This window comes from Falco peregrinus, chromosome 3 (assembly GCF_023634155.1).
Source record: "Falco peregrinus isolate bFalPer1 chromosome 3, bFalPer1.pri, whole genome shotgun sequence".
Taxonomy (NCBI): domain Eukaryota; kingdom Metazoa; phylum Chordata; class Aves; order Falconiformes; family Falconidae; genus Falco; species Falco peregrinus.
In genome coordinates, this window is record NC_073723.1 from 104,694,817 (window position 1) to 104,722,006 (window position 27,190).

General features: G+C 57.8%; 2 protein-coding genes across 27 annotated transcripts in view; both read right to left on the reverse strand.

The window, feature by feature from the left end:
* Positions 1-2,179: 2,179 nt before the first annotated feature.
* On the reverse strand, positions 2,180-17,522 carry LOC101916016 (antigen WC1.1-like). Of its 12 annotated transcripts, none has more exons than XR_008746278.1 (16): positions 17,426-17,522; positions 16,613-16,927; positions 15,122-15,973; positions 13,307-13,633; positions 12,890-13,204; positions 12,224-12,538; positions 11,702-11,764; positions 11,304-11,618; positions 10,856-10,891; positions 10,490-10,627; positions 9,703-9,816; positions 9,241-9,324; positions 8,891-9,043; positions 8,496-8,655; positions 7,224-7,440; positions 5,741-6,800 (listed from the first exon to the last, which is right to left on the reverse strand). XR_008746278.1 is itself a non-coding variant. In XM_055798657.1 (16 exons), the coding sequence occupies exons 1-16, from the start codon at positions 17,490-17,492 to the stop codon at positions 7,550-7,552; spliced, it is 3,297 nt and encodes a 1,098-aa protein (XP_055654632.1). In that variant the 5' UTR covers positions 17,493-17,522; the 3' UTR covers positions 6,943-7,549. The 12 variants fall into 12 exon arrangements, 9 of the variants coding, with proteins under 9 accessions (XP_055654630.1, XP_055654631.1, XP_055654627.1 ...); XM_055798657.1 differs by lacking the exon at positions 5,741-6,800 and having other exon boundaries at positions 6,943-7,823; positions 15,122-15,433; positions 15,665-15,973; XM_055798653.1 differs by lacking the exon at positions 5,741-6,800 and adding an exon at positions 7,681-7,823 and having other exon boundaries at positions 6,943-7,440.
* A 2,994-nt stretch (positions 17,523-20,516) lies between these two features.
* LOC101915846 (E3 ubiquitin-protein ligase rnf213-alpha-like) overlaps positions 20,517-27,190 on the reverse strand; it is a 44,231-nt gene continuing 37,557 nt past the window's right edge. For 14 of the 15 annotated variants that reach the window (XM_055798644.1, XM_055798642.1, XM_055798641.1 and 11 more), the window contains 12 exons: positions 27,013-27,181; positions 26,555-26,646; positions 25,862-26,119; positions 25,497-25,632; positions 24,902-24,985; positions 24,476-24,644; positions 24,051-24,246; positions 23,151-23,228; positions 22,706-22,906; positions 22,157-22,246; positions 21,661-21,821; positions 20,517-21,179 (listed from right to left, as the gene is read on the reverse strand). In XM_055798644.1, coding sequence (XP_055654619.1) covers positions 20,987-21,179; positions 21,661-21,821; positions 22,157-22,246; positions 22,706-22,906; positions 23,151-23,228; positions 24,051-24,246; positions 24,476-24,644; positions 24,902-24,985; positions 25,497-25,632; positions 25,862-26,119; positions 26,555-26,646; positions 27,013-27,181 — 1,827 coding nt within the window. In that variant the 3' untranslated portion in view covers positions 20,517-20,986. The other variant, XM_055798646.1, reaches the window with a different exon arrangement.

The following is a 27,190-nucleotide window of genomic DNA, read 5'->3' on the forward strand; positions in this document are numbered from 1 at the left end:
ATGGGAACAAACCCAGCGACACCGGGACTTCACGCATTTGATGCCGCTGCTGCTCAGTGTGGCTGGTGGCTTTGCTGGCTGTTACACGTGGCTACTTCTGTCAGGTGCCTGTAGAGAGAAGTGAATACGTGCCGTATCTCCTGAGCCAGACCTTGGTGGCCCTATTTCCTCCCAGTGCCAGCCCACGGCACCAGCAAAGGTGCTGGTCCTCTCGTTATGCAGAGGTAATTAAATATTGTGCTGTTGTCTCTCTCCTCTGACGGCTGTGTGGGAGAGGAAGGAGGGGCAGCAGAGCCTGTTGATCCCAACATGCCCATCTTGATGGCGAGCGTGTCCCTGCTCATGGAGGTACCAGCTGTTCCCGCTGTTGTTTGGGCCACTGCGTTCTTGAAGTGAGCAGTGAGGGCCAATGGTGTGAGTGCAATGAGTGGGAAGAACGGGCGCACCAGTGCCGGATTGCTGGAAAAGGCCTTGCTTGGCTTGTGCAAGCCAGGCCAGCAGATTCACTGGCGTCTCTCCCTCCCCGAGCGGCCAGCTGAACCTGTGGTGTAGGATCCCAGAGCGTTCCCGCGCACCCTGGCCAAAGGATGGTGCCCAGCGCTCCCAGGGTGGTGCTGTGTGGGCCAGGGGTGCTGTGAAGGACACCAACACTGGAAAGGGAGGGGCAGCTGCAGGGCAGGCAGGGGGGCAGGAGACACACATGCCTTGCCCCTGGGGAGGCAGCTCCATTGCCCAGGCTGCTCTGAGCCCCACTGCTGCGGGCTCCCCTGCCAGCGGGCTTCCCCACAGGAGAGCGGCAGCCCGGCCGTCGGGCTGCTCTCCTGGGAATGTCCCGGCCTGCGGCCCCCAGCCTGTCCCCATGGGTGCGGGACCCCTGCGACCTACTCCTGCCCCGACCCCCAACACTGCCCTTCTGCGTGGGCTCTGCCCGCTGCCACTGATCCCAGGCATCCAGGTGGCTTTGCCCTCAGCCTTGACCAGGCCATGGAGCCAAGCACCAATCCGGCTTGAACAGGCTCCTTGTGCCTTCAGCCCTGGGCAAACATGGCTCAGCCGAGATGCCACAGGGCCAAACCTGCGCACTCTGCCCAGGGAGCTCAGTCCCCGCAGGGAGCTCTGAGCAGCTGCTGGGGACACGCGTCTGCTTCATCGTTTCTCTCTGCGCAGCTGCATCCTGCTCAGGGCAGTGCTGACCGGAGCCAAGTCTGAGGGTGCTGAAGGGACACTCTGTGGGGACAAGGGCCTTGCGTGAACCGCAGCCACGTCCCAGCCACAGCCCAGGCTGGAGCCAGAGACTGGCTGGCGCTGGGATCGCTGGGAGCCACCATGCGGGGGCATCTCTGCAGGGGGGGGACATAGGTCGCCTGGGAGGGCATGGTGGTGGCCCTAGGCAGTGGCAAGGTGAGGGCCAGGGCAGGTGAGATTCCCCTCTGGTCTCTGCTCCGGGGGGGCCGTGGCTGCGGCCGGGACCGCGGTGGGGCCAGCAGTGCAAGGGCAGCGGGCTGGGCTGGAGCTGGGCACGGCGCCCACCTCCGCAGGGTCCCCAAGCCCAGACCTTGTCTCCCGGTGCCCGGTGTTCCCCAGTGCTCCCCACTGCCTCCAGCCACTGAAGATCCCAGGCAGCCGGCTGCCCCCATTGCCCATGCCCCTCGTTGCCTTCCCAGCTCCCAGTGCCCCCTAACCCTGGGTCTATGGTGCCCCAAGCAGAGGCGTCAGTCCCACCTCCGGTTGCCCCACGGGGCTGGAGAGGGGGCAGAGACAATTTTGCTTGGAGACTCCTGGTCTGAGGCCGCCATCGACTCTGGGAGAGCTGTGGTGGGACAGCCTGCTCCAGGAGGTGGGTGGCCCTGGCAGGCAGCATTGCTGGGAGATGAGGGGGGCACTGGGAGGTGGGGGGATCTGGCTCCGGGGGGCTGTTGGAGGGTGGTTCCATGTCGGGGCAGGGGGTCGTTACCATAGGGTGTCTGGCTGCCAGGGGCACTCTGTGCAGCCCCCTCGCCGCCTCGTGATGCCCGGACCCTTCCAGGTGCAGCTGCCCCATGCAGGAAGCTGGACTGGTGCCGGGGAAGGTGGCTGGGCCCGTGCTGGAGGAGGGGTGAGCTTGTGCCCAGGCTGGGCTTGTTTCCAGGGCTGGCTCTGTGCCAAGCTTGGCCTTGCCCTGGGGGCTTTTGGGGGTGGGCAAGGAGGAGGGCTGGGACGGATAAATGTGTCCCTCACCTCCTGCAGCTTCACTCAGTGCTCGCTGCACCACAGAAGAAGATGAAGGTCGCAGTTGTCAGCATGGCCCTGCTGTGCGCCATCCTGCTGTGCGCCCCAGAAGATGCTCAGGTGAGTCCCCAGGGACATGGGGAGGGGGAGGTGGGGGTGTCCAGGCTTGGGATGGGTCTTGGCTGCTGGACGTCAGCTCTCCTGCGGAATGACATTGCGGTGGTGAGCGTGAAATGCCCTGACCTGGCCTTTCCCCTTCCCAAGTGCCTCCGGCCTCCCCTGCACCTCCGTCCCTGGGCAATGAAGCTTTCTCCCTGCCACAGTTCCATCTCTTCCTGCCCTTCCTCCTGCAGTTAAGCTTCTGGTGCCTATTGCCCAGGCTCCTCACTGGGTGGTCAGACCTGTCTGCTCTCTGGGGCGGCCTGCACCCGTTTCTTTTCCTGGTGCCCCCACATCCCTCCCTTTTGGGACTCCCCATCCCATCCTTCTGGTCCCTCAGACATCTCCTGCCTGGCATCTCCCCTCTGTCCTACCTGCAGTCCCCAAATGGCCTCCCTCCGATCCTTCACAACACCTTTCTTTCACATCGTTCCCCTCAGTCCTTTGCTGTTCATCCTGTCCACTGTGGTAGTGTCACCAAATTCCCTTGCCAGAACCCACCCCCCCAAACTCTCTCCCAGTCCCCTCGGTTTGGTCCTCTGCAGTCCTCTTCCTTCTGCCCCCACCATCCGCTGTGCTTGACGTCCCCGTAGCCCCTCCACTTAAACTCTTTCACCCCTTACTTGCATCCCACGCAGTCCTGTCCCTTCAACACCCCCAGCCCAGTCCCCTGCAGTCTGCTAGTTCACCCCAGTGCAGTGTCTTTGGGTCCCCCCCAGCTGCCTACCCCTCCTGTTTGGAGGTCCCGAATTGCCCACCCTGCCCTTAGGTCAGTCCCCACCCCGGCCCTGGATGAGCAGGTATCCCAGAGGAACCTGGAGAAATGCATCTGGGTGGGGGAGCAGAAGGGATTTTCCCACTCAGACCCACAGGAAGTCATGGGCCTGGGGGTACTGGGGACACGTGTGCCCCATGCACAGCCTGACCAAGCTCCAGTACCGACCACCCGTTTTCTCTTCTTCCCTAGGCATTGTCGAAAGTCGATGAAAGCCTTTTTTCGGATGTAAGTAGAGGGGTGGAATTGGAGGGCAGCCAGTCTGGGGAACTGGAGAGCACTTTGGTTCTCCCATCCCTGGCTGGGGTGGGGGACACCTCAGTGACCAGTGAGGTCTCATGGTCTCTCTACAGGAGAGTTTAGTCAAATGGGATGAACTGAAGACAGCTGAGGTGGGTACCATGAGTTCTGCTGGCCCTGGTCCCTCCCTTACATGGCCATGACACTCCATGGCATCCCAGTGTGCCCCAGTGCATCCCAGTGCACCCAAGCATGTCCCTAACCCTCTCTTTCTCCCCAGCCTGCTTTGGCTGACAAGCTGTTAGAGTATTTGCGTGTGAAACGGATGGCTATGGTTCATGTCTAGGTGAGCAGCACCATGGTGTCTCCTGCCCCACAAGGCATCCTGGGCCCCAGGGGATTCCTGAGCCCTGTGGGGTGGGCAGACCTTGGGTATGGGAGAGGGGAACGGGGGACCGTCCCATGATCCATGTCCCAGGGTGAGCTGGGCAGAGCTGCCCCCATGCCTTTCCTTGTGCTCAGCGGGGCTCTGTGGACCCAGGGGGTCACCGTGCAGGCCAGGCAGGGGCTCTGGCGCCTTGCAGAGCCCCAGGATCACCATGAGGGCTGGGCAGGCTTCTGGGAGATTTGGGGGCATCCTGGGGTAAGGGGTTTTGCATGTCATCTCTCTCTGAGGAGAGCCGAGCCCTGTCCTGGGTGTACTGAGGGCTCCAGTTCCCTTCCCCAGGTCTCTGCCGGGCGAGGTGATGGGGATAAGGCCCCTGTGCTGTCCCAGCAGACACTGGGAGTCTCCTTTCGGCTTTGTCTTTCAGGACTGTGACTGGTGGTGACACCCTTGTCCTGTCCCCCTCCAGCGGCATGAGGAGATGATCATCCCTGGATGACCCCACCTGACCCCCTGGGAGCCCCGGTCCATTTCTTTCTAATGACCAATAAACCCCCTCAGCAAAGCTACTGCGTGTCCCTGCGTGTGTCCGTGTCTGTGTCCATGTCCCCTCTCGTCTTCTGTTACAGATATGTCTGGGCATTACCACTGATTTTTACTTTAGGAATTTTTTCCTCACCCCACTGCGTGTGATGAACTTAAGGGTCTTTTCCAACCTAAGTGATTCTATGATTCTGTGATTTCATGTCTTCAGCAGGGTCAACTGTAGGGGGATATTTCCCAGGGGTCTGGGGGGGACCTGAGAGTGCTCAGGGCAGCAGAACGCAAGCGCTGATGGGCACCACCATCCTGTGTCCTTCCCTGGGCTGTGGGGTCGGGGCAGCAGCTGTCGAATGGGAAACCGATAGACAAAGGGGAAGCCAGAAATAAATATGTATCAAGACACAGACCTGAGAGATCAAACACAGCCACAATGGCAAGAAAGAAACTTCATGGCTCAGATGGGCCATTGAGAAACCACGGGCACCATTTCCAGGAAGATCAGCCTGAACTCTCCAAGATTGTGAACTGGGGGGACCCTGTACTGGGAAGGATGTGGGAATCAGCGGAGCTGTGCAAACCCCTAAGGGACGTGCAGGGGAAGGGGGGGCAAGGAGGCATAAAGATGAAGGTCGACAGAAAAGGGTACAAAAGGTGCTGGTCCCATGTGAAATAAATAGTGATACCAATACAGGCTGGAGGGAGGGGGTGAAGGAACTGAGAGCAGCCCAGCAGAGAAGGACTTGGGGGTACTGTTGGATAAAAAGCTGGACGTGAGCCAGCAACATCCTGGGCTGCATCGAAAGAAGTGTGGCCAGCAGGTCAAGGGAGGTGATTCTCACCCTCTACTCCACTCTGGTGAGACCCCACCTGGAGTAGCATGTCCAGCTCTGGAGTCCTCAGTACAAGAAAGGGAATGATCCAAGGAACGGAACACCTCTCCTGTGAGGGAAGGCTGGGAGAGGTGGGGGTTTTGTTCTGGAGAAGAGAAGGCTCAGGAAGGATCTTTTTTCAGCCTTTCAATACTTGAAGGGGGCTTGGAAGAAAGATGGGGACAAACTCTTTAGTAGGGCCTGTTGCAATAGGACAAGGTGGAATGGTTTTAAGCTAAAAGAGGGTAGTTTCAGACCAGATCCAAGGACGGATTTTTTCATGACACAGGCAAGAAAACACTGGCATAGGTTGCCTAGCGAGGTGGTAGATGCCCTGGCACTGGAAACCTTCAAGGTCAGGTTGGACAGGGCTCTGAGCACCCTGATCTAGTTGAAGATGTCCCTGCTCATGGCAGGCAGGTTGGACTGGGTGACCTTTAAAGGTCCCTTCCAACCCAAACGATTCCACGATTCTAGGATAACATGGGGCTGGGCGGTGCACTTGGCTGGCTGAGCCCTGTGCCTCATCACTGCTGTCGGTCCCTCTTCCGTCTTTCCTGTACTATTCCTGCGTATTATCTCTGTCATGCGTGCCTCTATCTGTGTGCTTCAGGGACTCAAGGCATTTTTCTTTTTCATCCATTTCCCTCTGTAAAACAACAGGATACCTCACGGCAGGTCAATGCCAGAGGAGAACGACCAGGCTAAAACTGTATTTGGAAAACCAATGTGGTAAATATTCCACAGCCTCATGGAGGAGACTGCAGGGATGAGAGAGAAACTTCCAGAAGGGCTGTCTGCCCTGCTCAGAGAGGTTGCAAGGGGACAGCACAAGTAGGATGAGCTACACTGTAGACCTGCCTTTAAAGTTTCTTGCCCATCTCTTTGTCAAACCAAAAAAAGGTGGAAATGTGCCCCTGTTCCAAAAACATGGGCACGTCTGTTTGGAGACCACAAAACCAGCAGATGGGATCTCCCTGAACAGCACCTTTATGTTAAGGGTCTACCAAATGCCACCCCTTGATGTGCATTGATCGCCAAGGCAGCCTTGACCTCTCCTACGTCAATGTTCCTCGGTTATGGCAGCGCGTCCAAGTCATCGATTCTTTTCAAAACAGCTTCAGGATGGAAGTGTCCTCACAGCGTATTTAAACAGGAGAGATAATCCAGCCCCATGTACTCACTATCTGGTGAGCAGCGCACAAAGCAGGAACAGTCAGGATGAAAATCTTCCAGGTGACCGCCCGCTCTTGGGGCAGCTTCCAAAGCAAATACTCAGGTGGATTGCCCTCGGTCATTTCACAGCTGACCCACAACAGGTCTCTTTTCTATAGGCAGCGTCCCGTAAAGATATAAGCACGTCTAATCCTTGAGAAATATATAACGTCAGTGAAGAATCTGAGCCATTTCGAGTTCTTGTGAGCCGCTGATCAGTGGATTTTTATTTATCTCTTGTCATGCAGATAAAACCGGACAGGCTTTCATTAAAGCCCTGACAGGAGCCTGTATTTTCATGGGAACAAACCCAGCGACACCGGGACTTCACGCATTTGATGCCGCTGCTGCTCAGTGTGGCTGGTGGCTTTGCTGGCTGTTACACGTGGCTACTTCTGTCAGGTGCCTGTAGAGAGAAGTGAATACATGCCGTATCTCCTGAGCCAGACCTTGGTGGCCCTATTTCCTCCCAGTGCCAGCCCACGGCACCAGCAAAGGTGCTGGTCCTCTCGTTATGCAGAGGTAATTAAATATTGTGCTGTTGTCTCTCTCCTCTGACGGCTGTGTGGGAGAGGAAGGAGGGGCAGCAGAGCCTGTTGATCCCAACATGCCCATCTTGATGGCGAGCGTGTCCCTGCTCACGGAGGTACCAGCTGTTCCCGCTGTTGTTTGGGCCACTTGCGTCCTTGAAAGAGATGCTGCCCACTGCAGTAGCTGACACCATGGGGCCTCCTAACCTCTTGTGCTCTAAGGCCGGATCCTGCTGTTTGCAGTGCTACCCTGTTGTCGCTGCTCCCTCAGGGAGCGTTGCCATGAACGCCCAGCATACCTTCCAGCCTTCAGCAGAAGAGCCCGTCAGGGCCTGAGGCTTGTGGAGATGCACCAGCAGGAGCAGGGAGGGCAGTCGGGGCTGCACATTCCTACCAAGGTGTCAAATCCTTCTCCCTGCCCTGTATGAAAGGTTTCTCTGCCCATGGGAGCTGGGGTAGGCGACAGCCCCAGCTGAGGGAGAGGGACCCTGGCTCAGATTTAGCAGCGCCTGCTTTCTGGGAGGGACACAAAATACCCTCAGGCATGGCAACAGGAACACATGAGCCCCCTCCCAGGGAGGGTCTTCTCCAAGCCAGGGGCTGGATGTCAGCTTTGGGCTGCAGCTCACGTCTCTTGGGAATCCTTTCTTCCTCCCCATGGGCTCTCCTTCCTCTGCCTCCCAGGCAAAGGTCCCCCCAGTCCCTCCTGCTCCCACCCCCCCTGCATCTGCACACAGGTGCTGCACCGACACAAACCCAAAGGATGCTGCAGGAGGGTAGTTGGATGGGGCTGGAGCACAGGAGGGGGAGGGGTCCTGGGGATGCTGTGGCGCCTCACAGCTCTGGGGCTGTGACAGGAGCGCTTGGGATCCGTGAAGGACCGAGGCAGCAGGAGCAGCCTGTGGAGACGGGGGTCCTTGAAGGGGCAATCCCAGCTCCACACGCTCCAGCGAGTGGCTCTGCGCCCTGTACCAGGGCAGTGAGGGGATCAAGCTGTCTCCTTACCACTGTGGGAGGTGATTCACAGCCCACGATCCCCTGTGGGGCTGGCCAGGGTGCCCAGGGCACCATCAGCCACCTTAGGGCTCACCCCAACACAGAAGCTCTGTTGTGGCTGCTCTGCCATGGGACCAGCACGGTCCAGGCAGGTCCTGGGGGGGGAGAAGAGCAACTGGGGAACCCCAGGGTGAAGAGATGGGCACTCACGGGAATTTGCAGAGCGATGTTTTTGCTGGACACTGTGGCTGGCAGGATGGAACTGTCTCCATCAGCAGGAATGTTCCCCAGGGACCATGGGCTCTTGCAGCCCCACAGCCTGACCCCGAGCCCCCTCCCCCTGAGACGTGCCCCTTCCCCAGCGCCTTGTCTTTGCATTCTGCTCCTCCAGAGCAGCCTCAGGGAGACACCACTGAGCACCAGCTCTGGCTCAAACCCCCAAAAGGCTTTTAGTAAGAACAAATACGGGGCATAAAAACAGGGTAATGAAAGCAGGGGGTGCCTGGCTGTTTCTGCTACCCGTGGGAAAAGGGGGATGGTTCCCTCCTGCTCACAGCTCTCCCAGCTGCACTGACCTCGCATCCCTCCCTGGTGCCACAGCCTCTGTGTCCTCAGGAGGATGTGCCAGAGACACTTCTTCAGCATCGTCATAGCCTGCGCTCTCCAGGGACAGGGACCAGGCACCTTCCACAGCTCCAGGAGCCCCAGCACTTCTCTGGGAGGGCAGGTTTGCCCCTGCAGGCACCAAGGCAGGGCAATGAACAGGTGCCCCTCCTGGTCTGCGTATCACCTTCCTCTCTTCTCACCAGTCCTGAGGTGTTCAGCTCCATTTCCCATGCCCAGACCCCCCTACCCTCCCCAAGGAAAACTCCCGGGGCAGGTTCCCCCATCCCAGGGTTCTGGGTTCTCAGTATTCATCCAGCACCAGGGATAGTGCCCCAGGAACCGCAGCACTCTCTTTCCCTCTCACCTCCAGGTGCATCCATGGGCCCTGCTCCCTCCTCTGGTGCCACGGGCATTTCCCAGTCTCCCTGCCTGGACACAGGATCCTCCCCAGGGCCAGAAGCCTCCCTAACATCATCATAGCCATCTGCTTGGTAACCTCCAGGCGGGTCAAGGACATCTGAAAGGAGAGGGGACCCGGTGACAGTGAGAAGGAACCTGCAGAGTGGAAGACGGGAGGGCACAGGGCTCAGGCACTGATGCAGGCAGCACCACAGGAGACTCCCCCCCGCCATGTCCTCCTCCACTCTGATGGTGACATCCCTGTTCTTCACACATCTCCAGGGGGGAGAGAGCCGCTCCTTCCCACACCGTTACCTGGTGCTGGCCCCAGACCATCCTCCTCCTTGCTGTCCTGGGGGTAGGGCTGCAGCTTGATTGGGAACCCCTCTGAATAGGAGCCTGGAGAGAGGTGCAGCAGGTGTGAGCACTCTGCTGACCAGGCTTGTGGTCAGTGCTACTGGGGACAGGGGACCCACGGAACCAGGGCTGAGTGGGGAGAAGGGCTCAGGACTCCCCCCACTGCCCTGGGACAAATGCTGTCCCAGAGTGGCCCCCAGAGCATCTTCCCTCACCCCTCAGGTGTCACACAGGGTGTGGAGGCAGGCAGAGGGGGGCTGTTCCCAGCTGGGATGGGAAGAGCTGGTGGGGAGGAAGCTCCTCTGTTGGGCTCAGGACCTGGCTGCTCTCCCCACAGACCCACCACTGCAGACGGACATGGGTTGGGGGTGAGGAGGCAGACCCTGGCAGATGTGCCCCCCATGAGGGACCCACACCTACCTGAGCCCCTGAATTTCGCCTCTTTCTCCCACGCCAGTCTGTAATTGATTTCCTCATACACAGCCGCAGGGAAGGGCTCCCAAGATGTCCCAGAGCCCACAGAGAGAGGCAGGGCTGGACCAGGGACAGGCAGAGAGGGGACAGGATCATGCTCTGCTCCCCCAGCTTTGGTCCACTGGGCCAGCAAAAGGCCGTCGTCACAGCTGCCCTCTGGTCACAGCTACCACTTCCCCAGTGAGGGCATGGAGATGGTCTGGGGCAGCACCCGCCGCCCAGAGATGGTACGTGTGCCCCTCTGGCCCCAAGCCCACGTGCTGAGCTTGGAGCAGCTCCCATCTTCCCTCTCCCGCTGGATCTGCCCCCTCTCTGCCCCATGGATCCAGAGCACAGCCCCTGCCCTGCCGTGGGGAGGTCAGGGCTGGGCAGAAGAACGAGCACCTGGGGGCCTGATGCCGTGGGGATTGACCCTGCTGCCCTGTGCTCCTCCTGGCACCCGCCCCTGCCACAGAGCCCCCTGCCCCGAGTGCCGCCAGTGTGATGTCCTCGCCTGTCTCCCCTCTGCTCCCATTTCTGTCCTTGCCCCATCCTTAACTCCTCCTGTGTCTGGACTCTCTCTGCCCCTTGCTGCTGGTGGCCTGTGGTCAGGCAGCGAGGCCGTACACGGGAACGAAGGTGGCACACACTTTTATCCCCCCCAGCTCTGCCTGTGCCACTCACCAGCACCTCACAGCACCCCTGGCCTTGCCATGGCGCATCTTTCCCCCAGGGCCACTGAGGAAGGACCCACCTTTGCGCCAAGCCCTGGCGCTTTGTATTTGCCCAACCAGGAGGGCCAGGAGCAGGCAGAGAAGGCCCCCCAGGATGATGCAGATGACGACAGGTAATGAGATGCTCCTGCTGCCAGTCAGATGCTCTGGGGTGGGATCTGCGTGGCAGGAACACAAAAAGGGCAGCAGCAAGCCTGGGAGAGGTGGGGGGATAGGACACTCTGGTCCTGACCTCCACTACACTGGGGTAGACAATGGAGTGATGGAGAAACTGGGTAAATGACACCCCTCCCCAACCCCTGCCCCCACCACCACTACCTCCATGCCTCTTCTTGGGAGTTTCACGCCCCAGCAAGGGGCCAGTGCTGGTGGGAAGGACAGGATACCTGTTTGGGAAGCTGGTGCTGCTGTTCTGAGTGGAGCTGCAGAGGAAGAGAAGGGGAGTTGGGCTGAGAGGGTGGGCGTGCAGGTACCAGGGGGCCTCCTCTCAGACATGCCGTGTGTGTGTGTGTGTGTGCGTCTGTTCCTGGCACATCCCACCCAAACTGCCCCTCCTCCAGGTGGTGGGGACAGAGTCCAGGGTCCTGCTCTGGGTATAGGGCAGGATGCGTGCAGGTAGCCTGGTAGGTGCCCCTGGGGGCTTCAGGGTCCTGCAGGCAGAAGCCAGAGGACATCCAGCCCCACTGGAGGGGCTGCTGCCCAGCTGGCTCCCGTGCCCCACAGGGATGGCCTTGTTCTTAGGACCTCTGGAGGTGCGATAGGACCCAGTGGGGAAAACACCTTCCCTGGTTCCTCGCCAACAGCCCCGTGAGGGTTCCCAGCCCCGCAGCTCACCCGAGCAGCGCACAGAAGCATCCTCCTTGTGCCGGCATGCACCGCTGTCCCCAGGCTGTGCCCAGCAATCCTGCAGAGACAGCTCTGTCCCCCGGCACTCCACCTTCTCCAGCCAGATGGGGCCCATCCCCTGCCCAAACGCAGCCTCGTCCAGGGCAGACACCGCAGGGCCGCAGCCCAGCTGCCTACACGCCACCTCAGCATCCTGCATGTCCCAGGAGTCATCGCACACCGTCCCCCAGGAGCCGCGGTGCCAGATCTCCACCCTGCCCGAGCACTTGTCCTCGCCTCCCATGGCACGAATCTTCTCCCTGTCTGGAGAAGGCAGAGACCTCCCAGAGCACCAGGAAGCAGGCAGAGCCCCACCAGGTGAGGGGGACACACACAGGAGCAGCTACCTGTGCAGCTCGTGGAGTTTGGGCATGGGGGCTCCAGGGTCGGGGGCGCTTCTGTCCAACTCCCTACAGAAGGAAATGCTGCAGTGAAGGGGCTGCTGAGGGGAGGGTCATACAGCAGAGAGTGGGGCTGAGCTCTGCTCCTGCCTCCCCGCATCGCCTCACTCTCAACGGTGGTCACACAGGGGACATGCACGGCAATGTGGGGGACCCTGACTGCTCATCCCCAAAGGGGTCGTGGCTCACAGAGCAGCAGGAGGGTATCCATGGAGGGTATGCTCCTTGGGGCCCTGGCTGGTCTCTCTGGAGACCTCGCCTGGAGACCCCCAGGTGCTGCTGCGAGCCTGGCTGGCAACTGCTGGTGAACGTGTGGGGCTCTGCGAGCTGGAGTCCCATTTGTGCCACCAGCAGCAGCAGGGTCTGGCAAGTAAAGTAAAAGCCCCGGTGGCCCCCTTTCTGTGCTTGATGGCACCCAGCAGGGAGCATGGGCTGGGGGGGATGCATGTGCCCAGGTAGCTCAGTTACCGTTGCAGGTGATGTAGGTCTCATCTCGCAGGTCACGGCAAGACTGTGGGTTCCAGGGAGAAGAGGGGCACTGCCAGAAAGAGCTGATTCTCTCCTCACACTGCACGTGATCCAGCCAGGTGGGGCCGGACACCCTACCATAGGGTAGGCGCATTTCCAGAGACCCTCTGTTCCCACAGCCCAGCTCCTTGCATGCCAGCGACACCGTTTTGGGAGTCACTGAGTTGGAGCAAACGCCACCCCATGTGCCATTGTAGAAAACTTGCAGCCGCCCGGAGCAATTGTTGCTGTTCTCCAGCCTCAGGGCCATGAAATCTGGGAGGAAAGACCCCAAAACCTAACAGGCTACTCTGGGGCTCTGGGGGCAGAGAAGCCTCTTCACCCAACACACACACACACACACACAGAGCAGGCTCTCAGCTGGGCAGAGGCACCTCCCTTTTGCCAGGGGACAATGATGTCCCTGATGGCCGGACACCCACGCCCTCCCTGACAACCCTTGGGGACACCTGGTGGGACCAAGGAGGTTCATGCAGGGGCACCCCCAGGACAGGCTGAGGCAGGAGGGGCTCAGAGACAGCCAGGAACAGCCTCAGCCATTGCCAGCTTTCCCCTTGTTCCCACTTCCCCAGGCACAGGGATCCCACCACAACTCCTGGCACACACCTGAGCAGATGACTCCTGCGTCCTCTTTGTGCCCACAGTCCTGCTGCTCCCAGGACACTGCTGGGCAATCCCAGAGAGCAGATTCATTCCCAGAGCAGTTCACGTTGTCCAGCCAGATCTCCCCGGAGCCTGCCCCGAATTGAGCGAAGCGAACGGCATCCACTGCCCCTCCGCAGTCCAGCTGGCGGCAAACGACGGTGGCATCAAGCAGGTCCCAGCCATCATCGCAGACAGTGCCCCAGCTGCCCTGGTTGTAGACCTCCACTCTCCCGGCGCAGCGCCCAGGCCCGTCCACCAGCCGGATTTGCCAACTCCCTGTGGTGGGAAGAAACCCCGGCTGCCATCAGGGGCTGGTGTCCACCCAGCCCAGAGCCTGCGGGGGGGGATGGGCAGGGGGGTCTGGGCAGTGCCACTCACCTGAGCAAACCACCCCCACGTCCTCCATCATCTCCGCCACCCGCGCATTCTTGGGCAGGGAGGTGCGGCAGGCGGTCAGGCTGGTCTCCTGCCCTGCACACCGGACCCCTCGCAGCCCCACGGGGCCCCTCCCTCTCTGAGCCTTCAGGGGTTTGTAGGCTGCCGTCGCTGCTCCACACCGCAGCTGCTGGCACACCACATTGGCCTCCTGCATGTCCCAGTTGTCATCCAGGACTCTGCCCCATGTCCCGTGGTGGAAGATCTCCACTCGCCCGTTACACCGGCTCTCCCCACCCACCAGTCGCAGGGATTTGGAGTCAGCTGGGCCTGGGAAGAGCAGCCATGGTCCAGCCTTGGTGGCATTGGTGGCATGCCTCCAGGCTCTGATCCTTGGAGCTTGCCTGCCTATCCCCAGCCCTCCACAAGGAGCTCCTGGGCCAGGGCTCCATGGGGCTGGTTGCCACTTCCTGAGCCTTCCTGAATGAGGTGCCAGCCTTGCTCTTGGCAGGGCAGAGTCACAGAGCATCCCCCTGCCAAGGCAGGTCCCGTGGGAGGGACCAGCGTGGGCCAGGGGTGGGCAGTGCCACAACAGGCTTTGCCCAGCCTCAGCACTGTCACTGCTGAGACCCAGCACAGCCCGCATGGCTCTGCCTGTCCGGGTCCCTGGGAATGGGGACCGGGAGCCGGCGTCCCTGGCAGGGAGCAGAGCGAGGGGGGCCTGCCCAAGCGAGCGGTACAAGCCTGGGGCTTGTGCTGAGCAGGGGGCAAAGCCTGTCTGTTAAAGAAAATGTATCTGTAATTAAGAAATTTAAATTAAGACTTTTAAAGTGCTGAAGCTGCTGAATGGCAGAACCAAGCCTCGTCCCTAGTGTAGCCCTGATCCAAGGCTGGTTTAAAACTTGGTCAAGTTCATCAGTGGCAGAACAGAGAAGCAACAGATGATCAATTTGTGCACACAGGTGCTCCCAGAAATGTGGGTGTTTCTAGGAAAAATTAGTATACAAATAGGAATATTTATATTAGTATTCAATATTACTAGGAGTAATCAGAGTATTCAGAATTAGTGAATAGGAATTGCTTGTTCAAAGACGAAGCGTGCTTGAAGGAGTGTGTGAGTTAAAGCAGCAGAAAGAAGATCACGATCCGAGGAGGAGCCTGGAACCGAGGAGATGAATCCCCTGGGACAGGGTCAAGTGATGGATTTGCAGAATTGACAGGACCAAAGGAAACTCCTAAAAACTTCAGACACCAACTAATGGTTTGATAAGTGTCTATAAGCCATGCTGTATCGCTTGGTTCTCTGCCACTCACTGGGGTGGTGGCCCAGCTCCGAGTGGTAATGAAAGCAAGCCCAGCGGTAACCACATCCGCGTGTTTTCCCTTTAACACCAGCCCCACTTGAAGCTCAGCCCCTTGGTGTGCTGCTCCTGCTGGGGGCACCCCGGCAGACCCTGTGGTGGTCAGCTTGGGCTCTGAGCATATCCCTGGGGGGCTGGGACAGGGCCGTCTGCAGCCAGAGGAGTGGGGACAAGCCCTGCAGCCCTGTCCCAGGCCCATCCCACCATGGATGAGTCTGAATGGTGGAGTCCTGGCCGTGGATCCAGGGCTGGAACTGCCACCTTGAATGGCAAAGACACCTGCCCCTATTCAGTCCTCTGCTCTCCCACAGCAGAGCCGTCAGTCCGAGCGGGGAAAGCCCTCCAGATTGCTCCTGGTGGAATCCTGGCACTGGCACGGGGTACCCTGCTTTGGGTTGCTGTCTTGCATTCAAGAGGGAAATGGAATTAACCCATTTTTTGTTCTCCCAGCACTCACCTGAGCAAATGACAGCGGCTTCATCCTCACGGGAGCAGGGTGAGGCCCCCAGGGTGGTCATGGAGCACTGCCCCAGGTGCTCTTCAGTCCCGTTACAGTGAAATGAATCTCTCCAGATGGGGCCAGTTCCTCTCCCAAAGCGCCCTCGCTCGGGAATGGTCTCCGCAAACCCGCAGTTGAGGTGACGACAGAGAACGTGGGCATCCAAGAGATCCCAGCGGGAGGCACAGAGGCTGCCCCAGGTCCCCTGCACCTGGACCTCCACCCTCCCCTCGCACGCTGTGCCATTGTTCAGCCTGAACCCCGTGTACTCTGGGAACAGAGAAGGACGAGGCAGGGCAGACCTGTGCTCTCGCTCCCTCAGCAGCTGGAGGAGAGGCCAAGCGGAGGAGACCCTGCCCTTCTCTTCCTTCTGCATCACTTTAGGGCTGCAGGCAACCACGTCACGCCTGCCATCCTCACGCCTGGCGCAGCACCCTCCCTGCCCTACTCCCCTGTCCCCAGCATCACCCTCCTGTTTGACGCCCCAGCAGGAATCCTTACGTGTACAGATGATGCCAGCGGCGTTCCCGTGGGTGCAAGGCTGGTCCCTGGGAGGTCCCCTGGGGCAGGAGACGAGGAGGGATTCATTCCCCATGCACTGCAGTAGTCCGTTCCACATGGGACCGGCGTGCTCTCCAAAGGGAGCTGCCCCGACCACGGACAGGGCTGCGCCGCACTGCAGCTCCCTGCAGACCACATCAGCGGCTTTGGGACCAAAGTCTGAGTCACAGACGGCTCTCCAGCTGCCCCTGCTATGGATCTCCACGCGTCCTGAGCAGGGGCTGTCACCTCCAGTCAGCTGGACAAATCCTGGAGAAGTCAAAGACTCCTAGGAGTCCCTCGAGCCCTCTGGCAGTTACATGCCCACGTCCCATCTCCAAGGCAGCTGCAGGCAAAAAGCCCACCACACCCCCCCAGAGCTCCCAGGGGGTGCTGGTGTCCCAGACATGCCAGGGCCCCCCTGCTGCTCCTCAGACATCAGCACGGCACTTGTGGGTTTCCTTCTCTCCCAAACCCCCAGCCCCAGGGGCGGCTCAAAGCCTGGCACCGGGCATGGCAGCACCCAGAGCACCAGAGCCCAAGGAGACCCTGCCCCGGGGCTGTGGGTGGCCGCGTGAGCTGCTCTCAGTGCCACTGGCCTCAGGGGACCTGGTCCTCAGCACTGTGAGAGAGGTCCTGGCTGAATGGGAGGAGAAAGATGGGAACCAACAGAGGCTGCGGGCCCAGGGCACCCACAGAGGGTGGGCTGCGCCACATCAGGGGTCAGGCAAGGGCAGGCTCCCGCTGGCCCTTCCTCAGGGCTCAAGGAAACCAGCAATGACTGTCCCAGCCTAGCAGTGTGACCAGCCACACCAGGCCATTCCCCAGTGCCCCCCGTTTCCCTGAGGGCACATCCAGGTGCCTTCCCCCACCCCAGCCGCAAAGGTGGGCGATTGGCTGGCCCCATACCTGAACAGATCACTCCAGCATCCAAACTGTGGTTACAGTCCTCCTGGTACTCTCTTCTGTTTGTGCAGTCAGACAGGGCACGCTCTGTGCCGCGGCAGTGAACGCCAAACATCCAGACAGGGCCAGATCCTGGCCCGAAGTATTCGTACTTAGGAGCTCCCACAGCAGACCCACAACCCAGCTGGTTACAAACCACCGTAGCATCCTTCATGTCCCAGAATACACCACACACGGTCCCCCACTGGCCTTGTTGCTTCACCTCCACTCTCCCAGCACAGCGCCTGCCGCCGTTCTCCAGCCTCACCTCTGCAGCCCCTTCAAATATCAACACAGGATGGGTCAGGAGAGGTCTCCGCGGCCCAGACTGGATCACGGGCACGTGGATGGGAACCCTTCACCCTCTGGGTGATCCCCAGGGCGGTGTGGGTGTGAGAGTCCCTCCTCTCCCCGCAGGCTGCAAAAAGCCTGGGGGTGCCCGGTGAGAGACCTGCTGGGCCGTTGAGCACCCCATAGCCTGCAGCACCTTCTCCCACTGCCTCTTGCCCATGCCCACCCATACGGCACATCCAGCCCTGCACCGGGCACCCTCTCCTCCCCAGCCCATCAACCTCTGCACGGTGCCATGTCCCCAGGCCCTCATCCCTCTCTCCCAACCAAAGGGACATAGGGAAAGGCATAGCACTAGCTGAATGAAGCCCCTTCTCCCCCTCGCCTCAGTGGCACCTGCAAAGAAACCCCATTCCCAGCGGTGTCCCAACAACCGCGCTGCTGCCTGCTGACCCCAGGCTGTGGGACAAGGGACCCCAGGCTTACCCCTGCACAGCTGCACCCAGGGCAGCAGCCACAGCACCTGAAAGAACAGGAGTCCCTCCTTCCCCATCCTGAGCTGCACCTCACTCCCTGTCACGGCTCCTGGGCACTGACAGGGACGATGACGCCAGGAGGCTAATATACCCCTGCAGATGCCGACCCAGCTGCAGGAGGAGCCAATAGAAGCAGCAGCACCTTTTTAGACGCTATCCGGAGCTATCTCCCCCTCCGACACAGGCTAGCCCTCCAATGAATTTCTCCAGCACTGTTCATGACCATATATGAGGGACACATGTCTGTCCTGAGGTGGGCGTCATGGTTGCTGCAGCGGGAGATTGTTGTGGGACAAGCTGGGTGTGGAGGGCAAATGAGTCTGTCACCCCCTTGCACCCCTCTACGGGGACTGGGAGCACTGGGCATCTCCTGCGCTTGGCTCATCCAAGAAGTCAAGAGGCCAAGAGGCCATCTGCCCCTGAGCGGTGGGAACCACGACACTGAAACCGCTCTGGGGTCTGCATCAGGACAGGAAGGAAACAGCCCCTGCCCCTGCTACAGACCCCACCGTGCTGGGAGCAGTGGCTGGGAAAGATCCTTGCCCAGGGAAAGAGCTTCATCCCAGGAGCTCTGGCTGGCTTGTCCCACCTTGAAGCACCCCACGGTGGGTCCCCTGCAGGAGCTGCACCATGTCCCCGTCACGGCAGCAGACATGCCACCCAAAGGCTCAGAAGTGTCCCTGCCTCTCAGCATGTCACCCAGGAGCCGTTATTCCCCTGGGCAGATTGGGAGCTGGAGCCTGCAGGTGCACAAACCACAGCCCACGTGGCTTCGCGGCGTCCGCCGCGCTCCCCCCGCAGCGCCTGGGTGAGAAGCCTGTGGTTTCCTCCTGGCAGCATGCTCAGGCACATCCCTGCAAGAGATGGAGCCAGGCAGCTCCTGTCCCTCAGGATGCCCCATGTGGCTGCTTCACACTGAGCCCCACGGCCATGGGATGCCACTGGAGATGTGACCTCAGAGCCTCCTGGTGCCACTCCCATGTTACACTGTCACACGCGGGCACGTGCCGTGTACAGTTCTTCCAAAAACCTGTATTTAGGGTGCGTGTGGGTGTGTGTGCACATTATTTTGATGATATCAGAGGCACCTACACAAGCCATAGCCCTGCTCTTGGCCTAAGATCTGCTCCAGCACCAGTGAAACTACATGCTCCTACACAAGCCACGTGCATCCTGCTGGCCTGTGCATCACTCGGCCACAGGTGATGTCATAGCACCTATGCCTGTCATGTGCCTGTTCCTGGCCTATCAGGTGTTCCGGCACCACTGACATCACAAGGACGTTCACAAGCCGTGTGCCAGCGCCTGGCCTATCATTGACTCAGGTGCCAGTAGCCTCACAAGCACCTACACAATCCATAACTTGCTCCTACTCTATCAGCCGCTTGGGCACAAACGACCTCCTAAGACGCTGCACAACCCACGGGCCCTTTCCTGGCCTATGGGGTCCTCCAATGACGTCGCAAACCCCTACATACACTTTTGGCCTTCACTTGGCCTATCATCTACTCAGCCACGGGCAACCTCCGCAAGCACGTATCCACCCGTTTGCCACCTCCTGGTGTTCAGGTCCTCCACAAGCCGTGAGCCTCCTCGGGGTCCCTCAGCTACCGTGGCAGCTGCCACCTCACAAGCACATTGGCCACATGCTCCCCCGTGGTGGCACAACTCCAGTCACACCCTCACCCCTCCACAGCGAGATGCAAGGGACTGGTGGAAAGGCAAAAGTCAGAGAAAAACTCAAGGGTTTATCCATTTTATACCTCAGGCTTTGTGGCCATGTTGATTTCATTTCTATAGATTTATAGGGAAGCCAGACGTGCTCCTTTTCCTTTTGTTTCTATTCACATTTAAATATTTATTTAATCAGGAGGACCTGAACAGCCAGGATGTGGCAAATGGGTGGATATATGCTTGTGAAGGTCGCTCGTGGTTGAGTAGCTGATATGCCATATATATACACATATATATATATACACACTTCTATATATACACATATATAGAAGTGTATCCAAAAAATTAAATATTTAAATATTAAGCATTTAATTCTTCAGTCTATTCACTCTTATTAAATGAGGTTTGATGTGTTTCATACCTATGCCTTTGTGGCTGAATTAATTTTAATTCTATAGCTTTATAAATGACCATCTGTACATAGAAATGTATACACATACAGACATATATAGAAGTGTATCCATAAAATTACTGTGTCCACTTTTCAATGCTGGCTGAGAACACACAAGCGTGACGGTGCCGAGGAGTAGCCATCAGCCAGCCACCGAGCAGCGTGACGTGACACGAAACGGCTGCAGAAATGGGCTGAGAAGAACCTCATGGGGTCCTGCCCCTGAGGACAGAGAGCCCCTGGCACCAGGACGTGATGGGAACACCAGCATGTACAGCAGCTTGGTAGAAAAGGTGCTGGTGGACACCAAGTTGGCCATGAACCATGAGTTCTTGCCACAAAGGCAGCTAGCTCACGGTGGAGGGAGAGGGTCCTTCACCTCTGTTCTGGTGAGGCCACACCTGGAGAAGCTGGGTCCAGTGCTGGGCTTCCCAGTACAAGAGAGACATGGGCATACTGGAGAGAGTCCAGGGAAGATGAGGAAGGGATTGGAGCATTAGGTTGCAGGGCTGGTGCCGTACTCATGCCATGATCATGAATCTACCTTTGAGAAGCCAGATCTATCTTTGAGAAGTCGGGTCTGCCTTTGAGAAGAAGCTGAGTCTGTTGGGAGACGATGGGATTCACCTGACCAACTGGGACAAGTGGGTCTTCATCAGCAAGCTGGCCAGACTTCTACGGAGAGCTTTAGACTAGACTTAGGGAAGGGCCACCAAGACGATGAAGAGACAGGAGCAGCTCTCCTAGGAGAGACTGAGGGAGCTGGGATGGCCCAGCCTGGAGAAGACACTGGGGAAGTCTCATCAATGTGTGTGTGTGTATATATATATATATATAGTCTATAGATACCCGCAGGGAAGGTGTGGAGAAGCCGGGTCCCCTCCGCCACCATTTTGGGAACAACATGAAATCAAGATGGGTTCTTGAGCATTTAATGATGCAGGAAAGGAAAGAAGGGACAAGACAGGACAGAAGCCACCAGCAAAGGGCACAGGGACACACAGAAGCACTCCTTGGCCAGCACTGGGGTGGTAGAGGGGCTCCAGCTCCCCAGACCCTCCCTTGGGGACTGCTGGGGGGCAGAGTTGGCCAACTGAGGACAGCAGTAGCAGCACTGGGGACATGTCCATGGGGATGATCTCCAAGTTCGTGCTGTAGCTCAGCAGGGTTGGAGGGACAGGGAATGCTTGGGGTGCCTGAGCAGCCAATGGTGGGTCCAAGTGAGAGCTTCTCACCTGGCCTCAGGGAACAGGGGTTTGGGTGTTTGGAAGCTTGGGCTGCTCCAGGAGCCCACACATAGCTCATGTGTTGCCTCCAGAGCTGGAATGAGAGGTACATGTTTCCTCTGCGCCCATGGGGACAAGCCACCCCATCGCAAGAAAGGGGCTAATGGCTGCCTTGAGCTGGCCTCTCCTGGCCGTAGGCAGGGATGTTGATCTGACTGGTCTTTGCAGCCGTCCTCCAGACGGAGAGGATGTTCTTGATGGGAATGTTTGGTTCCAGGACATTTGTGAGGATGGCGACAGAGTCCTCAGGGATTTTGTTGTCTTCCAGAAAGCACCTAAAGGCAAACTGCAGCCTGTGGGTGAGGCAGAGGAGGTGGGGTGAGCAGGTGGAGGTGGGATGGATGTCCCACCACCCCCAGCAGCCAATCATGGCCGATGCTGGCTGTCAACAATAAGCACTATCTTGGTTAAGGTTGCTGGTCAATAGCGGCTCTCAATGATGGCCAAGGTTTCTGGTCAATGGTGGCCAATGCCTCATGTTAGAGGCTACCTTGGAGTATCTCCAGTGGCATCAGGAGCCCACGAGTCAGCTGATGGTCAGGCATAAGAAAAAGCTCTTCCCATCAGGGGTGATGCCACTTTGGGACAGCCCCGAAGATGAGCATCTCCAAAGACAGAGACACACCAACTCGCAACCAGTTGAGGCCTTGAGTAACCTGCCTGGAGCAGGACTTGGACCAGAGACCTTCAGAGGTCCTTCCCCAACCAGACCCTCCTAGGAAGCTGTTACTTCTGCCACCACTCTGTCTGTCCCAGGATATGATCTGGACTTACGGATGGTCAGGCTGGTGCTTGGACAGTGCCACCATGATCATCTCGTGCAGCTCAATGAGGAAGAGGTCGAGGTTGGTGTTGGACAATTTGGAGGACAAGGCTTTTGCCTGCATTGCATCCAGATTTGCTTGGAACTGCTTGGGTACCAAGCAGAAGGGATCCTAAAAAGACCACCAGCGTCAGCAACAGGGAGACCCCAGCACACCCCACCCAGATGGATCTGGAAACAACATCTGATGGAGGAAGGAGAACCACAACCCTCTTGTCTCCTTGAACCTCACATCAGGGCCACCCAGAGAGCTTCCAAGATGTGAGCCAGACTTGAAAGTACCCAGGGGAGTGGATTATCTTGAGGATGGGCCAGAGACCTTGATTTTACCCAGGGAAGGGATGAGACAGAGGTGTCAAAAACGCTGCCTGGCTGCAGCAGTGTAGATCTCCTTTCTCCTCCCAGGGGAACAAAACCCCTCCCTTCCCCAAGCCTCATCTCCCTCACCTGGTTCATCTGTACCAACAGCATGGACCTGCGAGCTGCCAGGACCTGCCACAGTGACAGGATGTGCTTCAGCTGGGTGTTGGGCACCACCTGAAGAATGGGGATAGAGAAGTACAGGTGTTCGGGTCATTGGAAGTGTCCCATCCATGCTCAACTCCAGTGTGTCCTGGAGGAGGACACATTGGGCCACCAACATCCTCCAATGGCTGCACCTCAACTGCCCAGTTCAAGCATCCAGGTGGGCTCCCACATCACTGGTGTCCCTCAAGGAACTACTGTGGGCCATCCACAGCACCAGAGGTGTCCCTGAGTTTGACAGACACAGCATGAAGACCTGGCACCACCCAGCCAAGCTTTTAAACGCACCCTGGTGCCCAGGATCTCTTTGCTCCAAGTAGGAGACCCCCAGCCCTCCATGGACACTAGACTTGGGGAACTTGGAGCATGTGAAGGTGGTGGGAGCCATGGGAGACACAAAGTCCTGCCCAGAGAGGCAGGGGTGAAGGCATGAAGGTCCCACTTCCCACCCACCCTGAATCCTTCACGCACCGGCACATCCTTGAACTGCTTTGCACTGGCATCCATCCTCAGCTCCTGCTGGATGTACTCGGGCAGCGGGCGCTTCGGGTCACCACCTGTCACAGCCAGGAACTCAGCAGCCACCTTCAGAGTTGCCAGGACATTGGAGATGGCGTTGACTGAGCGGGCCTCTTCCATGATGCGCTTCTGCTGGTTGATGCTGAGCGGCTCCTGGCAGCAAGAATGGCAAGAATGTGACCTGGCAAGGGCTGGGAACACCACAAAATGATGCCTTCCCAGACTGCTCATCCCCCTGGCACAGAACTGAGTCCTGCCAGGTCTCCCAACCCACTACTTGAGTTGGCCTTGGGTCTTCTCACACATCTTCCCAGTCTTTGTGCCCCCATTGTGACAGAGAACTTGAGGGGAGACCTCAGGGTTGGATGGAGGAGAAGACCGGTGATCCATTTCCTACCTGGTCCAGTTGGTCCCTGACTTTCATCTTGGTGTCCTGGAGGGTCCTCACATTGTTGCGGGGAATGGATGGAGCCGTCTGGAAAGGGTTTGGGACAGCTGGTTACAAATATGCCTGGTGGCACTTAACAGGGGCCAGCAGAGAAGCTCATCTGGGCAGGTGTGGGCCATGGGATGTCCCTGAGGGTTCTGCAGGAGGTGGTGGATGGCCTCCTGAGGCCACTGTGGGGTTGTGGAGATCGGGGGAGGACCCTGATGGCTGGAAGAAGGCATTTCTGTGAAGGAGGATCTGAGGAGCTCACAGCCTCACCTCTGTCCCCAGCAAGGCAATGGAGAAAGTCCTCTTGGGAGCTACTTCCAAGGACCAAAAAGATCCTAGGAACAGCCCGTGTGGACTGGTCACCTTTAGGAGAGCATGCACAACCCACGTGCTGCAGGACAGCCTGATTCTAGTGTCCCCAAGTCCCCTTTTCCCACCGGCTCCAGGCTGCATTTCACAGAATGGAGACCAACAGCCCCAGTCAGGGGGGTGCTCCTCCAAGGTGGTTCAGAGTCCCACTTTGGACCACCCATAATTCTGGAAGATGCTTCTTAAAGTTCTTTGAACAGCTACCAACTCCTCCTTCGTTCTCAAAGAAACCTGGCTGGCTTCCCCTTCACAAAAGTCAGGGCTGTAGGTCCTCATGCTACCTTTCAGCCCACCATTTCATGACCACAGAAGTGGTTTCTGGCCATGGCACTCCATCAAAACCCAAGGAGGAGAGACAGATGCACAGCAGGCATTTATCAATGCCTTCAGTTGAACCTGCTGACTCCAGAAAGGCACATAGAAGAGGCTGGAAATAGACCCCAACCTCACCACCAGCCTAGGACAACCCAACCTGGCCATCACTGAGATCACCTGAGCCTTGATGATGGGTTTCCCACTGATGAAGCGATGAACCACTTGCCGCTGCAGCATCTCAAAGTCAAAGTAGGTCGTCTTGGTGCCATCTTCATCTATCTCATACTGCAAGTTGGCGAGCGCCATGGTCAGCAGATCGCTCTTGGATACAGCCAGCACAGAGGAGGGCTTCACCTCTTCTGCGGAGATGGACCTGGGAGAGGAACAGTTGCCCTGTGTGGTTGCAGGGCCTCTCAACTCATCCTACTCTGCCATCAAGGGCCCGCTTTGCTGGACACCAAGCCACTAGGATCTTGCAACGCCATCGTTTGTCCACCACAGCTCCCCTGCAAGCCCCACACCAGCCCTGAAAACCTCTCAGGGAGCTTTTGTGAAGGGTGGAGGAGATGGAAAAGCCCTCAGGTGAGCGGCTCAAGACCTACCGTTGCCTCTCTCTGGTGATCTGCGCAGCCGTGTCAATGCAGCTGTTTTGCAGTGCTATGAGGAACCTGGTCACCAGCCGGCTGATGGACGATTGGGTGGGCAGGAGGTGAAGGACAGCGGTGCTGGCAGTGATGTCATTCGGCAGGGCATCTGACAGGACGGTGATGCCTGTAAAAGGGTGGAATGGTCTTCTACCCACTGTATTGATCCCAGGAGAAACTCCTTTCCTTGAGGTCTTGGATGGCTTCTTCATTAGAGTTTGTATCTTCAGAAGGCTTTTAAATTTGTTTTTAGCAGGTGAAAAGCAAAGAATCTCAGCAATTTTGCTGGGAAGGGTAGTTGTAGAAAGCAGCTCAGCTTTGGAGCATCTCCAGAAGAAATGGCCAAGGAAAGAGGGGCATGACACCCTGGGGATAACCATATACCTGAGCTGGATGTGCTCCTGTTAATGTTGCTCCAAACTTTCTGGATCGTCTGTACAGCTCTGCTGAAAGCCAAACGCTGGTCCTCTGCAGACACAGAGAGAGAACAGCCCCATCAAGGCATGCTTCAGGAGACGTGTCAGGTCAAAAGATGTCTCCCAACAGATACATCACTGGAGGTGTCACACCGCACTGTGCCACACGTTGGCTCAAGCTGGGCTTCGAGCCTGTGTGAGACCACATGTGACATCAATCAACCAGGCAACGTGACTGAGGAGCTGAAAAGCCCATCTCACCTATCTTGCTTGCTCACAGCAGAAGACCCTCACCAAGCACCAAATGCCCCAGGAGAAAGGATCTGCCCCGGATCCACCTCAATGTCTCGGACCTTCACCCTCTCCTAAGTTCCCCACCCACCCCACCCCCCCCAGAAAAAAACAACTGCTCCTGCAGAGGCACCTCCAGCCTCGATGGGCTGCTCTTGTGTTGGTTGGATTGGCTGCACCATGCAAACGACAGCAGCAGCTTCTCAGCAGAGCATCTGGGTGCTGAGGGGCTAACACCCATGTTCCAGGGATGACCAGATTCCCTATCGCACCTGAAAACCCAGGCTGGTCCAGGAATTGCCTGACTGTGTAGTTTTCCGCTTTATGGCTGTTTTGGAAAAGGTGGATCAGGGCATTCTGCAGTTGGAAAATGTCAGGCAGGTGTCGGATGTGTTGGATGTTCTCAAGCTAGAAGAGAAAAACCCAGCGTGATTCAAGGGATAGGGATCTTATCTGCCACCACGGGGTAACCCAGAGTAAGACACTGTCATGCCTGGTTGCTACAAAGAAACATGGGGAAGGGGGGGTGGGGGGGGGGGGTGGGGAGGAGGGAAGTTACCCCAGTGCCCCACGCACCCCAACCAGACTGAATCTACTGCATGTGCTTTGGTGGAGAGGGGATGTTCCCACAGCCAACCTTCAAGAGAAGCTCCAGCAGAATGGGGTATGGATTTCCAGTGCCTTCTCCATCTTCCTGCTGCAGGAAACGCATCAGGGTCTGGATGGTCATCTTCTGTTCGTATTTCCACAGGCAAGGCTGGTTGATCAACCCCTGACTTGGCAGGTCTTTGAAATGCGGTGTCTGGCCATAAGCAATTTTCAGGAGGAGGCTGGAACCATGGGGACCTCCATTCATCCTCTGCTCCTTGACAGAATTAAGGCTCTGCTCCAACTCCTGCAAGGACCCAGAGTCGTTAGAAGCCACCCTTGTTACCCAAGTAGGCCGAGGGAATTCACAGGGTCTTGGGGCAAAGAAAAGTAACGAGGACTCTGGAGAAGTATGGGGCATGGTGAGAACTTGCTACCAAAGGGACAAGATCAGAACTGCCCAGGGAGAAACCCAGAGGTGATTTTCTCCAAGGGAAGAAAACCAGCTGGTTTCCAGGGAGGACTGGCCTATAAAAATCATCCAAGAAAACAGCTCTCTGCAGCAGCAGAGCAGGAGACCACACCAGGATGAAGTCACAGTTTAAAGAAGAGGGGGCGAATCTCTTCTTCCACGTGAGAATGCCCTGAGCTCAGTGGATGTATCTGGACATGGACACGGCCACGACCAACGCAGCACTTTGGCTATGCAACACCTGCGAGCAGCAGCTAGGCACAGGCATACCTGAAAAAATGGCTGAGCCAGGGCTTTGAAGGAGGTTTCCCATTCTTCTCGGTCTTTCTTCTGATTCAGGACGCTCAAGACTACGCTCTGGTCTGTAGAAGACATGAAGGAATATGTGAGCTTTTACTCTGTAGACCCTGGGCTCTGCCCAGAGCTTTGTTGGGTTTCTTGATGGTGAGAAGTAAGATGAACTGGAAATAAGAGGAACCAAGAGCAGAAGGGATGACACATATGCCTACTTGGAGCAAATTATCTCCCAATCTGCTCATGCCCTCAGGCTGGTCTGGCCTGAGTGCTTTGAATGAGTTCACTGCCTTCATGGTCCTCCCTGTCTTCTCACCAGTTTCCCAGGATGGAGACTGACCCAGGAAGGAGGAGCCAATGACACTGGTCCTGGTTAAAACCCAGTGGCCATGAGCCTACTGGTGGCCTCCTGGTGCTTCTCAGCACCTCTTTACCTGTTGGTTTGTAGTTGCTCAGGTGCTGTAGAAACAGATGAACAGTCACCACAGCATCCTCCACATTCCTGCTGAGTGCTTCTGCCAGGCACTCCACATCCTTCTGAAGGTGGCCCCAAAAGAACTCTTCCACGTTGTCTGGTTTCCTTTTCATCAGGTCTAAAATTGCCTAGAAGGT

Bases quoted from the DNA above. Each gene is read 5' to 3' on its own strand.
- LOC101916016 (XM_055798651.1), bottom strand. From the start codon at position 17,492: ATGGGGAAGGAGGGACTCCTGTTCTTTCAGGTGCTGTGGCTGCTGCCC. The intron at 16,928-17,425 runs GTAAGCCTGGGG...TGATATTTGAAG, and splicing joins CTGGGTGCAGCTGTGCAGGG to GGGCTGCAGAGGTGAGGCTG. The intron at 11,765-12,223 runs GTAACTGAGCTA...TTCCTTCTGTAG, and splicing joins GACCTACATCACCTGCAACG to GGAGTTGGACAGAAGCGCCC.